Source organism: Miscanthus floridulus, chromosome 8 (assembly GCF_019320115.1).
Source record: "Miscanthus floridulus cultivar M001 chromosome 8, ASM1932011v1, whole genome shotgun sequence".
NCBI classification, from domain to species: domain Eukaryota; kingdom Viridiplantae; phylum Streptophyta; class Magnoliopsida; order Poales; family Poaceae; genus Miscanthus; species Miscanthus floridulus.
Window position 1 is genome coordinate 110,822,558 of NC_089587.1, and position 14,696 is coordinate 110,837,253.

Genomic DNA, 14,696 nt, shown 5'->3' on the forward strand with positions numbered 1-14,696 from the left:
CAATATATATGCCTGGTCTGCCCTGAATCTGGGTTGGAGTCATTTATTAACATGAGTTCGTGCAATATGTTGCCTTATAATATCAGTTTGCCCATGTGTTAACTAGGCTAGTTAATTTCCTACTTTGTACCGTACTGCACTTCTGCTATTAGCTTATTATATTGGTGTTGATCAGAGACATTTATTTTTGTAGGATTTATGTTGACTAGACGCATTTTGGTGTTGGGTTTGAGTTGATTTACTTCTCGTTATTGCATTCATGCGAATGCTTGGATAATCATGCTTGTCATGGGTATGTGAAACATTGTTGTCTGATCTTGTGTTGTCGGCCTGTTAGTTTATTCTTGCCTGTCTCCTTTTGGATATTGTAGTTCACTAAGTTTTCTGTTGGAGGTGTGAACCTTTTCTTTCCTTTTCTTTTGTTTTATACTAGCACTGTTGCTTGGTTGTGGCTGCATAGTAGCCAGAAACCTGGAATGATAGTTGCATAGCAGCTGAAAGCTCCCAGGTGGATTTAACACGGTTCATCTTGTTCCAACTTTGTCCTGTTTTTTGCGTTAAAAAAAAAAAACTTTGTCCTGTTTTAACCTGGCTTAGACTGTCTTAACTGACTAGACTGTATGCCATCCTGAGCTCACCTGGAAGGGAGACAAAGTGCATTTTGCTGTGTTCTAAGATCGGCAGGCCAGTTTGGACATCTTCACACACCCTCAAGAGGGAGGAAGAACAAAAATTAGAGGATTAGAAGTGATTTTTTTTGGTGGGGTGGGGGGGGGGGGGGGGGGGGGGGGGCATCATCTGTTTTAATATGTCTTGGAATCAAACTCTATACTATCGGCAAAGGAGTCTTTAGGTATTCTACAATACATGTGGTTAGGATATCACAACAGTTGATCTAACATATTAGTTTCTCTTATAATTCAATGTTGAATATATGGGCATGATGAAATGTGCAATCTAGGTCTGTACTCGAGCGAAAAAGTGAACAACTATTTCAACTTACAGCTAGGAAGGTATTTTCTCTTCATGTAAATATGTTATCTCGAAAGTTGTAAAAAGAGCTGTCTGTCATTCCTTCATGTAATTATGCTTAATCCCTGGCTCTGCTGAAGTGCTGAGGGATATCTAAATTGTTTTGCTGTTTGTAATATGCTTGCATCACCTAGAAGCTTGGTTTTCCTGCCCAATTTGAAGGCATCTATTTCCATTCTTAAGGCTTGTGTGTGGTTGAATTGTCTGATAAATCATTGCCAACTATGTTGTCAGCAGTACCAAGATTCATAGCATTGTTGGGTCTTGTGATGTCTTCCCAATTAGGCTTGAGGGTCTTGCATACTCACATGATGCTTTCTCAAGTGTAAATTTTAATTGGTGGATTCTTAACTACAGCTCTATCACCTTCCATATCTTATTTCTTGATTTTCATGCATGTTCTGAAACTGATGTTTTGGTTGAACCTTTCAGCGGTCTGAACCTCTCTTAGTTGCCTTGATCTATTGAATGAAGCAACCAAAGATTGTCCTGCTGATTTTGTTTTAGGCAAGATCGTTCTGACCTGATTTTGTAGTATATACAAGCAAAACTCTTTCTAGGTGAGAGATTAGGCATACACTGCCTTTGGTAATATTTATCCTGTCCTCTATCATCTAAGTACAGATTTAATGAGCATGCATTCTGTTATTGTACTATTCTGCCTATTGGTTGTGGTTCCTATTTACTACCTCCGTTCTGGAAAGAATACAACTATGGGTTACGTGCCATAAAAAGTGGTTCACACTTGACTAAGTTTTTATTGAATAATACTCATAATTGTGCCTTTAAATTAATTTATTATGAAAACACATTTCGTAATTAATCTGATGGTATTTATTTAGTATCATAAACATGGATATTTTTTATCTATAATTGGTCAAACTTGAGGTACTAACACGTGACACTTGTATTCTTTTAGGGACGGAGGTTGTCGGGTTCATAAACCCGGGGTCCCTCATGGATCGGCTTCCCAATAAAGGCTCGGCCCAACAGACAACATTACGAGCAACGCGCAACTCATGGCCTGGCCCAAAACACCTAAACGACAGGTCAGAAGGACAATACAATCTCCGACCGGAAGGGCTGGCCGAGGAGGGACGGCGTCCGCTTCCGACTCCGGCCCGCCTCTCCGACCGGAAGGCCTCACGAAGAAGGAACAACACTCGCTTCCAACACCGGCCCACCTCCGGACGGCCTCTCCGACTGGGGGGCCTGGCCAAACACCTCTTTCCGACTCCGACCCGCGTCTCCAACCGGGGATGCGCCAGACCCCTGCTTACAGCTCTTCTTCGACTGGCGCAATCAAAGCCAACTGGGACCAACCGACCGGAGACGTCCGCTCGATAAGGACCAGGAAACAGACGGAAAAAGTAAGGCAGAGCACCCAAGTCAACCGCAATACCAAGGAACGTACCCTGTACACCTGCAAGAGAGTACCTTGCGACCACCCTGGCATGATGGAACCCAAGCAGTGTTGTAGGCGCCGACATTTTCCCTACAGTGTTGTGGGCGCCATCAACTTCCGTACCAGACAAACACGGTAAAGCTCTCCCCACATGCCTCTAGGCATCAGCAGTGTTGTGGGCGCCGGCATTTACCGTACCAGGCGAACATGGTAAAATCACTTGCATGCATCTGAGTATCAATAGTATGGCAGGCACCGACGTCTGCCATACCTGAAGAAGACGACGCAACCTCCCACGTGCATTTGACATAAAACAGTATTGTGGGCGCCTACCATCATCTTGTACCCGCCGGCGTGGGCAACAAGACTTAGTAGCATAGGAACTCCCTCCCTCTCACTTATAAGGCCATCCCCTTCATCTATAAAAAGGGGATGTGCTCTCTCCCAACAGGGAGACAGATCAGGTCATTCAGATCGATCAAGTTTACTAGTATACAACAATAGAACCACTCGGTTCGAACCACAAGCACACGCTCGAATATTTAGCACATAGCGGGGCTTGTGTCACTCTCGGCCGTTCAGACCAGAGTCCGACCGGACCTTTTGTACCCCCCCCTTTCTTTCTTCTTCTTGTTTCTAACCCCACTGCAAACTTCGAGCACCTGGGCTCATGAATAAAGTCACCGATCGACTCAAACTGGACGTAGGGCACGTTACCTGAACCAGTATGGCCCTGTTCGGCTTACCCCATATTCGGCTTGTTCGGCTTCTTTTTTCAACCGGAACAGTATTTTTCTCTCACAACAATTCAGCCGGAATAGTGTTTTCAGTCAGTTTCAGCCAAGTTTCAGACCAGCGAACGGGGCCTATAAACCCTGTGTCATTGAGTACGGCAAAACTATAAATATTTACGTGTTGGTCACTTTCTGCACCGACAGAGGTAGGATTATTTTATTTATGGTTGTTTCTGCTTGGGATGCATTTTCAAAAAAACCTATGCTTGTGATCTCTTGGTGTTTGCTGATAGCTCATTGTGGAAGTGAGCAGAAATGAAGACTGAACCGGAAGCTGACTGTCAGCTCCAACTTATCAAGTTTAAATATAGGGACCTAGGAGGAGCTTATGCTACCCATCAATTTCATAAGCTCCCTGGTGTGTAGCTGCAGTGCTCTATAGAATTGGAATGCCTACTCATAAAGCAGGTTTTGGTCCTGACTTTTCACGAACCTTTCCTGAATGTTTTTTTTACGAGGAAAAGGCAAAGTAGAGGATTTATACTCCTTGTCTCCTTGACATGTCGAGGTACTATTTTTTCCACTAAAACCAGTATGTAAGCGGCTACCCAACCTTTTTTTTTCCTTCTAAAACCAGTATGTAAATGGCTGGTACCCAACCTGCTCGCGTAGGGAAGAACTGAGTAAAAGCATCGACTCAATACTTTCAACGCACTTTATTCTTTATATACTGCAAAAGATCTGGTACAGGCAGAACTCAGGTGTAAATAGCATACAAATCTCACGTGGCTATGAAACATTTTAATTCTCTACATTGCTCATGGGGCTATAAAACATCCGCTACATGAACATCTCAGCCCATGGTGTAGGATGGTGACGGCAGGTTTATGACAGTGCTCTTCACCTTGGTCATCATGTTAATGCTGTTTGTTATCCCCTGGGATCCAATGCCACTGTCTTTCAGTCCCTAAAAATCCAGAAAAAAACCCGAAGGATTAGAAACACCTCAATGAAATAAATTTCTCAGAGCGATTTGATAGTCAGGGCCTGTTTAGAATCCAAAAATTTTTGCGCAGTAACCGTCACATCGAATCTTGCGGTACATGCATGGAGTACTAAATGTAGACGAAAAAAAAAACAATTACACAGTTAGTCGAGAAATCGCGAGACGAAACTTTTGAACCTAATTAGTCCATAATTAGACACTAATTACCAAATACAAACGAAATGCTACAGTGAGCCAAAATCCAAAAATTTTTGGATCTAAACGGGGCCTCAGTTGACCACAGAAAATTGCTGACATGATTTACAATAACAATTACCTGAAAGGGAAAATGGTCAGGCCCACGAGCCGGTGCAGAGTTGATCTGCACAGTTCCAGTCTCCATTGCATCACTGATCAGGATTGCCTTGTTGATGTCTCTTGTGAAAATGCATCCCTGAAATGGGTGTTGCACAAACAGTGAGTTGAAGAAGCTGGGTATAATGGCACCCGTTGCTGTTAACTGGCAGGGAGGGAGAGGGAAAACCTGTAGGCCAAAATTACTGGCGTTGCAATGGTGGATGCCCTCCTCAACTGAGTTAATCCTGATCACAGGCAAGACGGGCCCAAAAGGCTCCTCCCATGCGATCCTCATGTCAGGGCGGACATGATCCAGCAGCAACGGCCAGATAAGGTTGCCTTCTCTCCTGTACTCCTGGCAGAAGGTTGCTCCTTTCTCTTTTGCATCCATCACCAGACCCTCGATGAAGTTGGCTGAGGATTCTGTTACAACCGGGGTGATGTCAGAGTCGTCCTCAGGTGGGCCAACTTTCAGTTTCGCCAACTTGGCGTTAACCTTCTGTACCACGGCATCAGCGATTGATTCCATGATCAGCACTACTTTGACAGCAGTACACCTCTGGCCACTGCATTGATCACAACACATTTGAGTACAAGCCCAAGAAGTATTAGAGATGGGATAGTACCTTATTCAAAATAGTAATACTGTTCTTGAAAAAAAAAACAGTAGTGCACTTTTACTCATAATAAGTCACAACTTAAGATGGAAGCATGGAAGCCAAATCCAAGGATAAGCATGTGACAACACTCTTGTGTAAATGACACCAACTTGGATACCACATGTCATGTTCTGTTAGCTAAAAGTTTTTGTTGATTCTAATTTTTCTTTCGGGTTTCATCTCCATTAGAATGACCAGATTTAACGTTGGCTCGTCACGCCTATCACAACCCTCCTCCTTTACCAAGGCTTGGGACCTGCTATGTTGAGACAACATAGGCGGAGTTTGGACATAGAAAAGCTTGTCCAACACCGGTTGAGATGGTTTGGACATGTCCAACGGAGACCTCTAGAGGCACCGGTGCGTAGTGGAATCCTAAGCTAGGATAGTAACGTGAAGAGAGGCAGAGGAAGACCGAAGTTGACTTGGGTAGAGGCAATAAAAGAAGACTTGAAAAGATGGAATATACCCAAAGACTTAGCCTTAGATAGGAGTGCTTGGAAAACAGCTATTCACATGCCTGAACCTTGATTGCTTCTGCTGGGTTTCAACTCTAGCCTACCCCAACTTGTTTGGGACTTAAAGACTTTGTTGTTGTTATTGTTGTCGTTGATTCCAATTTTTGCTTTCACTTTTTGAAGTTTTCAATAAATCCAAGTGCGATATAAAATTAAATAGCATTATTAAGTACTGCACCTGTAAGAGAAACCACCCTTTACTATATTTCCTGCAACCAAGTCTAGATCTGCATCCTCTAGCACAATGCAAGCATCTTTGCCCCCAAGCTCCATCTGAAGAGGGACCATTCCGGCCTTCTTTGAAATGGCTATACCAGTATCGCCACCAGTAAAACTAAGAAGCAAAGGAACAAATAAGGTTCTGTCTCACTAAAACTGAAGAATTCAATTGTCGGCAAGTGCTGTTGATGCTTACCTTATGCAGTTGACTCCAGGATGCATTGTAAGAAAATCTCCTATTTCAGAACCCTTCCCAGTCACACAACTGATCAAACCTTTCGGGAAACCAGCCAGGTGGAAGCAGTGTACCATATGAAGTGCAGCCACAGCACCCTGTTTGAACAATAATACTTCACATAAGCGTTTTGACTTTGAAAGGCATTAAATTCACACTCAGGAAGGGAGTTAGGTTAACCCAAAAAACTCATATACCTGAGTTGGAGGCTTGAGCACAAGAGCATTGCCCGCAATTAGTGCTGGGCCAATCTTAGAAACCGCTAAGTTGACAGGATAGTTGAATGGAGGGATTGCCAAAACTACTCCAAGGGGTATCTGCATTAACAGGATGATACATTAGATATGCAAGGAAACAATATTAATGGATCAATAATTTTGGGGAACCCAATAGTGTTCAGGGGAGCATCAATGGCAACTTAGCACCATAAAAACTGTCTGAAATACAAATTTCTACAGGCTACAGCATGCATGAATATTGGTTGGTAAACAACTTAACATCATCGAACCTATGTTTGGCAGCAACAAACATTGTATGGTTTCTAAGTCCATAACTGACTGTTTGGTCTATTAGTTCATAACTGAATGTATGGTGTTTGGAGTTTCATTCTAACAAACATAACGGAATGTTTCCCTGCCATCTGCAAGTAGCACTGCTCAATAGGATGAACCTAATTTCGAAACACCTATAAGACGTAAAGTGGTACAAGGATCAGCATAGTTGGTTTAGAAAGTAAAGGTGAAAAGATTCATTTATAAAGAAACAACCTCAATGATTGAGATAGTACACTGAGGGGGAAAACCAGCTCAACTACTTGGCTTGAATGAATAACAGTGAAGTGACTGTATTAGTACTACTGTACCAGCGAATTAAGGCTAGCAAAAACCATAATGGCAGAATCCTAGCTCGAGGCACAACACTAATCCTCGCTGGTTTGATGCTATGTTTTCTTTGAGTTATGGTTGCACCTGGACAATTCCAGCCAATTTGGCATAGAAACAGTCGAGTCAGGCAGATCCATGACCTTGTTGAGTTTGGCCGAGACACAATATCATTTACACAGGAAAAATAGGATGGACAAACGGAGCAATAGTTTACACTGGATAGAATCATAGAAAGTACACAACCTGAGCAGTCCATGGCAATGACATCAGCGAAGAAAAGGCAAAACAAAGCAAAAGGAATCATCAAGACATGCCAACAGCATACATGGAATATTCCATGCTCCTCTGCATGTCAATAAGCTGTAACAGAGAAGCAAGGTGCCTATTTTATGGCCTATCCTTTAGAGATGAATTTAAACTTAATTGCCCACCCCCCAACTTTTATCATTCCATTCTCCATCACTCAGGATGAACTGCTCCATCAATTAATTTCGTAAACGTTCAACTAGCTTATTTCTATCAACATTTCTGAATAAGTTAAGATACACAAACAATGTCGTAGTGAAATCAGTGGAGCATATACAGCAAACAAGAGTACTGCAATGTAGCTATACCTTGGAGCTCAGACAGTACTTGTTCCGCTCATTACCAGGGAAGCTATCAGAAACGAGCAGCTTGCCCTCCCCCAGTATCCGCACACCCTCCTCAGCCGTGTACGACACCAAATCCCCAGACCGCACAACCTATGAAAACACAACAAGACATGTTATCCGTTAAGCCCAATTGAAGAATCAAAGCAAAACACTAACAGGAATTTCTTCATCTGCTAGTGACCTCAGAAACAGCATCCTTGGCCAGCTTGGCTATCTCCTTGACAAGGCACTCGGCGATGGGTGCCTTGTGCTCCTTCAGGATCGCGGCCGCCTTGTGGAGGAGCTCCGCGCGCTTCCACAGCGGTGTCCGGGCCCATGCCTTCTGCGCGACCTTGGCCTCGTCCATCACCTTGTTCACCTCCTCCTGGGTGCATGCTGGACACACGGGATCCGGATCATCAGAAATGAAAGCCATTCCCTTTTGCAGTTCACATACAACCACTGAACCTATCAGCACTAGCAAAAGCCTATGGACTCTGATCAATTCGAGAAATGGTTAATTGGAGAAAGATTCTTGGAATAGACTACCAAGTGGTTCAATTGGGGGATAATGAAATTAAGCATCAAAAGTGAGACTATTTGGTTGGGGCAGTAGTTAAGTAAGAGGCACTATCAGGGACGGCCAGCAGAATTACGGAAAGTGATAGCGCAGGTAGCCAGCCATTAATGGCTGGCGCTTCTCGTCCAAGTTTTAACTTCGTGATCATCGACAGAATTCGACGGTAGCACGGGTGTGTACGTCCCTATCAACCGTCTTTCCCCAAAACAAGGGGACATTCTTGGAGCCCGGTAAAAACAGGGAGCAGAGGCGAGAGAGCCCGCACCTTGCACCCTGTACTGGGTCTTGCGGGTGGTGGGGTTGACGATGGCGACGGACTTGCCGGAGGCGGAGCTGCGCCACTCGCCGTCGGCGTAGTACCTGTACACCTCGCCGTCCAGGATCTCCGCGAACATCCCCGTCCCCGGCAGCGCCATGGATGGCCGCCGCGCCTGCCTGCCTGCCTGCCTACCAACACCGTCGGAGCGAGAGCGCGCGCTCGGACGTGTGGTGCAAGCCGAGGGACGGTACAGGTAGCAGTAGTACAGCCGCTGCGGCTGCTGTGGTAGCTAGTGGCGGTGAGGGGCTCCGGAGGGAGGGAGTGGTTGGGGGCGTGATGGATGATGGGTGCGCGTGTTGCGGAGCGGAGAGCGGTGGCGGGGTTAAATAGGAGAGCGGCGCGTGCGGGGGGGTGGGGGGGTGGGGGGCGGAGCGGACTCACCGAGGCGAGGAGGAGGAAGACGACGGAAAGGGACGAGGTTTTCGTCTGCGTCCTGCGGTTTTTTCTTCACGCTTCTCTGTTTAGGCGAGGCTTCAGGCTCGGTCGAGAGTGGTGTGGGAGTTGGGAAGTAGTATAGATGGCCAACGGACCGGTCCGACACGGCCCGTGCCAGCACGGCCTGATAGCCATCGGGTCCTCATGGCACGTGATGTCTTCCGGGTCATGCCTCATAGGGCTACGGGCCTGGCCTTCAGTCCAGACACGACACTATGGGTTGATTTTCGTGTCGGGCCGGCCCGCGAAGCACCACTAATTTTCATAGGCCGACAGAGAGAGGGGGGAAGGGGGTCGATGCCGGATCTGGAGGAGGCCAGTGCGCTCGCCACCGTGGAGGCTGACGCCCTCGAAGCTGGATTCGGAGGAGTCGCTCGAGGCCAGCCACCACGTTCGTCGTCCCTGGATTCGGTCGCGCCCGCCCTCGATCCGCTGCCGGGGACGCCACCACCCTAGATCTGTCGTCGGAGGCCGAGCACGCCCTGGATCCACCGCCAGGGGATGCCACCACCCTTGATCCGCTGCCGAAGGATGGGCATGCCCTGCATCCGCCACCGGTGAACGCGCCCACCTGTGGCAGAACCTCCTAAGTTATAGGGCCCATATGCACCTGTCACTGTCCGACGACCTTTGACATCTATGCATATATTTCCATGAACTTAAAAAGACTATCGGGTGTCCTCGGGGAACCCCGAATCATCCACGATTTCCGAGCAGGATCACGTTACAGAGTCATTGCAGTATTACAACATTTATTCAAATATCGACACCAGAGTAAAAACAGCGGAAGTCTTACGGTAACATAGTTTACAAACCAGTTGTTTCAAACCTTACAAACTAAGTTCGATAATTATTACAAACCATAGTAGTAATGGAGTGGCATAATTAACATATACATAACACACAAAATAAACATCCTGCCCAAGGATCACACAATTACTTCTCATCGTCAGAACGAACGATAGTCATACAGCACGATCCAAAACAGATCTGCTCATGAGGCTCACCTGCAACAAGGGTCAACGAACTCTGAGTACAAAAGTACTCAACAAGACTTATCCGAAATATTAACTGATAAACTCAGTAATGCAGGCTCAGGGATTCAAGGTATAGCTTTAACAATGATCAAAGTTCTTTTGCGTAAAAGCTCTTTTAACAAAATTCCTTTTTATAGAAAACTTCTTAAGAATTATATACAAAGCTAACACGATCCGCACTGAGATCATGAAACTTCATATCCAACACCTTCACAAGCCTTATTCAAGTTCCAGTTATTAATACTACGATGATGAACAGTGAGTTGAGTCTCCATAACCGAGGAGCAACGACGATTCGAACCGATTATAAACCCAGCTGGGAATTCCAGACCACACGACATATGCAGGTCCCCGACCTACATATACCAACCTACCCTCGGATCCTCTAAAACAAGAACGGGTCCGCGCCACCCGAGAATACAGTACTCCACCATTCCATCCCATGGCCACGTGGGTACACGCTATTCCCGCCATCTCTCCACTCCCAGTGCGCGAGTAGCCATTCTCATAATAGAATAGCTGAGTAAAGGCTTACCGAAGTATGTGGTTAGTACTACAAATTCTCATCTCATGCAATTCAACAACGGACGTGCCTTAATCGACACAGGCGGAAAGAACCCGCTCACAAGACCTCCATGTCTAGTGGCTCACACTCACCGAGTCCGCCCGGTCTAGATTTATTACTCCACATTCCCATATCACATGCTAACATAGTTAACCAATGTTTCATTTAAAACTTGCAGGTGGCAGGTAGTCACCCGACTTTCATCGTTCTACGCATAGCTAAGCAAAACTAGGCATATACGAGTTTAAAACTGGTAATATGGTAAATATGGAATAACAAGGGTGGTAATGCACCAATTGGGCTCTTACTTAACTCCTAATTACTTAATGCAGTAACAGAAAGCAAAAGCGAAATTAATTTATAAAACACAAGGTAGGGTTGTATGCATCCGGGGCTTGCCTTCGTTGACGGAAAAATCCAGTTCCTGCGACATTTCACAAGTATTCGATCCAACCTCAACAGACGGATTAACCTCCTCAACAACTTGATTAACTACCACGTGTTTACCTTCGTTCACTACACGTAATAACAATACCATGTTTAACATGATGCGGAATACGAAACATGATGCTCGATGATGGATGCAAAAATTAATAATTTGAATACAACTTTCCTTCGCGGTACAGTTGCAAGTCAACCACTAAATCTTTTTCGTAACACATACATCAATTGCCAAGGATCATTATCAACAAATGACCCAAGGTCATCACTCAATCCAAAATTTCAACAAAACCTAAATCATTAAAGGTTACTATTTACTTTTATGAATTAATTATTTAATTCAAAATTATAAAATAAATCAACTTATTCTAATTGAGCTCAAAATTTTTGTAAATGTTCATTACATGATAAGTAAGTGGCAAAACAAATTTTATAATTTTTGGACAATTAAATAAGCCTAGAAAAATCATGGAAATCCATTTATTAATAAATTGAGCAATTTTTATCACATTTAAAAAGTACTGAAAAACATTATTTCATATTTTTCTTAAATACTATACATCACAGAGAAGTCACACAAAAATTTTCATAATTTTTGGAGCTTTAAATAAATCTACACAAAAATAACAAAAACAGACACTATTCATTCAAATATGAAAATAGAAAAATCCATTTGAACGCTGAGTCACTGACAAACCGACCCCACCTGTCATCCCTAACCTCGTGCGCTAACCACGACGGCGACGGCGCTGACCAGCGATTTCTCGCCGACGATGAGTCCAACGGTGACGGAAAGAGTACTAGCATGATCACTACGTTACAGCGCATCGATCTATGGCACTAACGCGACCAATTACAGACCGAACCGAGCACTACGCCGACCATGGCGGACGCGGTGGCACGGCAGACGCGGTGGCACGGCTGCGCTACGCCGGCGGCTACAGGTCGGTAGCGGTTAAACTAAAGGTCGAGGAAGCACCAGCAGCTTACCCTGAACACAACCGAGTAAAGCACAAAGCCGAAGGAGCAACGGAGAGGTGGATCGACGTTCCGAGCAAGCACGGCGGAGCTGATCGTCGTCGGTGATGGTGTACCGGCGACTGTAGTGGTCAAAATGAGCAACCAGCTATGGATTAAGTACTACAGCATCGAGACGAAACAGAATCAGCCAAAACCAGGGACGGAGATGCACCGTGGAGCTCTGGCCGCGGCGAATCGTGCTCGGCGGAGGAGTTGCCGGCCGCGAGGAAGAAGAGCGCGCACCGTGAGTTTCCGGTGAAGACAAGCCACAAGGACTCGTTTGCTGGACGCGCAAGGAACTAGCGGAGCTGGGACATGCTTTGCTGCGATGGCGTGGGCGCTGGTTCGACGGCAAAAGCTCGACGGAGCTGCGGCGACGGTGACTGGAAAACAGAGGAAAGGGGCGGGGGCAAACGACGACGGCTCTGGTTATAAAGGATGGCCAGGAAGCTCAAGGAAGCCACGGTGAAACCATTTCCCTCGCCAGCGCGACGCCCAGACAGCCACGCGCGCGACTGGAAGCAAGCCGAAGCTCGCCGGCGGTGTAGCGCAAGCGGTGAACACTGTTCATCGAAATTACAGAATTGCCATTTGCCAAATTTCACCAATTACTCTCAAATTTTCATAACAACTCAAAAATCTCCAAAAACAAAAGTTGTTCAAAATTAAAAGTTCTACAACTTTGCTTTTATAACCATCTCCTAATTCGGTCTAGATTTTTAAATGAATTTTTGAATTTGAATAGGGAAATTTAACGAATTACGCCTTTTTGAATTACTCGAAATTTTTCTAAATAACTTGAAAAACTCCAAAGATAAACTTTGCTTAACTTGCCAAGCTCTACACTTTTGCTTTTGGACCCAACCCCAAAATATGCTTAGATTTTGAAATGGATTTTCAGGGTAGGGTTTAAATGTTGAAAAGCGGTGTTTTCTCGAAAAATTCAAAAACCAAACAAACTTTAAACTTGAATCAAACAATACAATTCAACACTCATTACACAAATGTAAACTTGTTTTAGTAAATGCATATCAAAGTTTTTACCAAATACCAAATGCTTTGCAATGCATATGATGACATGTCAGATTTTAATATTTAAACACCCGAGGTGTTACACCACCCTGGATCCGCCGCCGGGGAGCGCCACACACCTCCTCGCGCCGGATCTCGCGAAGCCGTCGGATCCAGATCTCGTCGGACTGTGAGCTCGGTGGATGCGCCGCCTGCTCCTGGCCGCACCGCCACCCCTCGAGAACCACACATCGCCGCTCCTCGAGGACCGCGCGCCATTGCTCTAGGGCCATGTGTCGTCGCCGCCATGGAAGAGAAGGGAGCCGAGCGGATCAGAGGAGGGAGAGGGAGGGATGGAGGCGAGCACACCAGAGAAGGGAGAGGGAGGGTGGCCAGCACACGGCGAGGGAGAGGGAAGGAGGGAGGGAGGCCAGCGCACGGAGGGAGACGGCTGCGCGCAGGAGGGAGACGGCCGCGCGCGAGGGAGACGCCACCGCGCGGGGAAGAGGCGAGAGGCATGAGGGAGCTGGTAGGATTTAGGGTTCGGGGTGAGTGTGAGGCAGGGGGAGGCGATAGGCGAGACCGCGAGAGGGAGCTGGCCAGCTGGGCTGAATGTCGCCCTGCCCTGGCCTGGGGGCGCGGCGACGCGGGGTTGGCAGGCCGGGCTGCTAGCGGGCCGGGTGCTCTGTAGCATGCCGTGCTGTGCCGAGCAACGTGCCTGGGGTAAGGCTCTGTAGCTAGCCTCCGTGTCGGGCCGTGCTTGGGCCGGGCCAAAAAAATGGGTCTTGCGCCGGGCCGACGGGCTCAGGCTGCATGGCCAACTATGGGAAGTAGGCTGGCGCGGACCACGGCGCTGTGTGGCTGGCGTTCCCAGCAGCGCTAGAGGTGACGTGACACACTTGAACGATTAGGGCTCCTGCGATTTGCAGCCTATCACGCTACTGGTGCCACCTGCCAGCGAAGGTGTCCCGGTTTTACTTCAACAAGAGTATACAGCGACATGTGCTGCTCCAGTATGTTCGGAGATGACTATCGCGACGTGCTCGTCCTCCTCCAGAAGCTGTGTTGTCCCCTTGTGTTGTACGTAGTGTGTAGGCCTAGGCCGTGTGTTACTAGACATGTAGGCGAACCTACGAACCGTTGACTGTTTTAGTACGAGCGGAGTCCTAAGCTCACGTCTTTACAATCACACCAAGAGGTGGTTTTCCTTGTCGCCTCACCACCATCCTTTTTTTTCTCCTTTCGATGTTACTCGTGTTGTCATTTGTCTATATATGTTTAGATAGAGATTATATCTGTTTTGAATTTTTGGAATGGCACAGGCAATCCTTGTTGAGAAAAATTGTACACACGATCTTTTAGATCACAGTATCACACTTATGTCTTGATCTCGTACTACTGAGGTCAGCTCAAAGAACTCCCAACACCATGGCCACCCATCGATGGTCATGGACTTGCAGCATGTGAGAGAGACTTGTTGAGGCTGTAAGTGTGTGCTCCAACTAAGAAAAGGTTAGAGATGTCAATTGGGCGTGCATTGGAACGAATTATGGAATTAGTGGCTTTGGCACGTTTTATCTGATGGAAAAGGGAATAAAATAATGAGGAAAGTAGAGAGCTCAGGCCAA

At 46.3% G+C, this 14,696-nt stretch overlaps 1 protein-coding gene across 1 annotated transcript; it reads right to left on the reverse strand.

Moving 5' to 3' along the window:
- Positions 1–3,872: 3,872 nt before the first annotated feature.
- LOC136477155 (NADP-dependent glyceraldehyde-3-phosphate dehydrogenase-like) lies at positions 3,873–8,909 on the reverse strand. The gene is made up of 9 exons (XM_066475213.1): positions 8,506–8,909; positions 7,863–8,056; positions 7,643–7,771; positions 6,342–6,461; positions 6,106–6,242; positions 5,869–6,024; positions 4,701–5,079; positions 4,494–4,610; positions 3,873–4,138 (listed from the first exon to the last, which is right to left on the reverse strand). Exons 1-9 carry the CDS (start codon positions 8,654–8,656, stop codon positions 4,025–4,027), a joined length of 1,497 nt encoding a protein of 498 aa, XP_066331310.1. The 5' UTR covers positions 8,657–8,909; the 3' UTR covers positions 3,873–4,024.
- Positions 8,910–14,696: the final 5,787 nt, after the last annotated feature.

Excerpts from the sequence above, each read along its gene's own strand:
- LOC136477155 (XM_066475213.1), bottom strand. The coding sequence starts at position 8,656 with ATGGCGCTGCCGGGGACGGGGATGTTCGCGGAGATCCTGGACGGCGAG. Across the intron at positions 8,057-8,505 it reads GACCCAGTACAGGGTGCAAG|CATGCACCCAGGAGGAGGTG; the intron begins GTGCGGGCTCTC and ends CCGTGTGTCCAG. Across the intron at positions 6,025-6,105 it reads CCTGGAGTCAACTGCATAAG|TTTTACTGGTGGCGATACTG; the intron begins GTAAGCATCAAC and ends TTTGCTTCTTAG.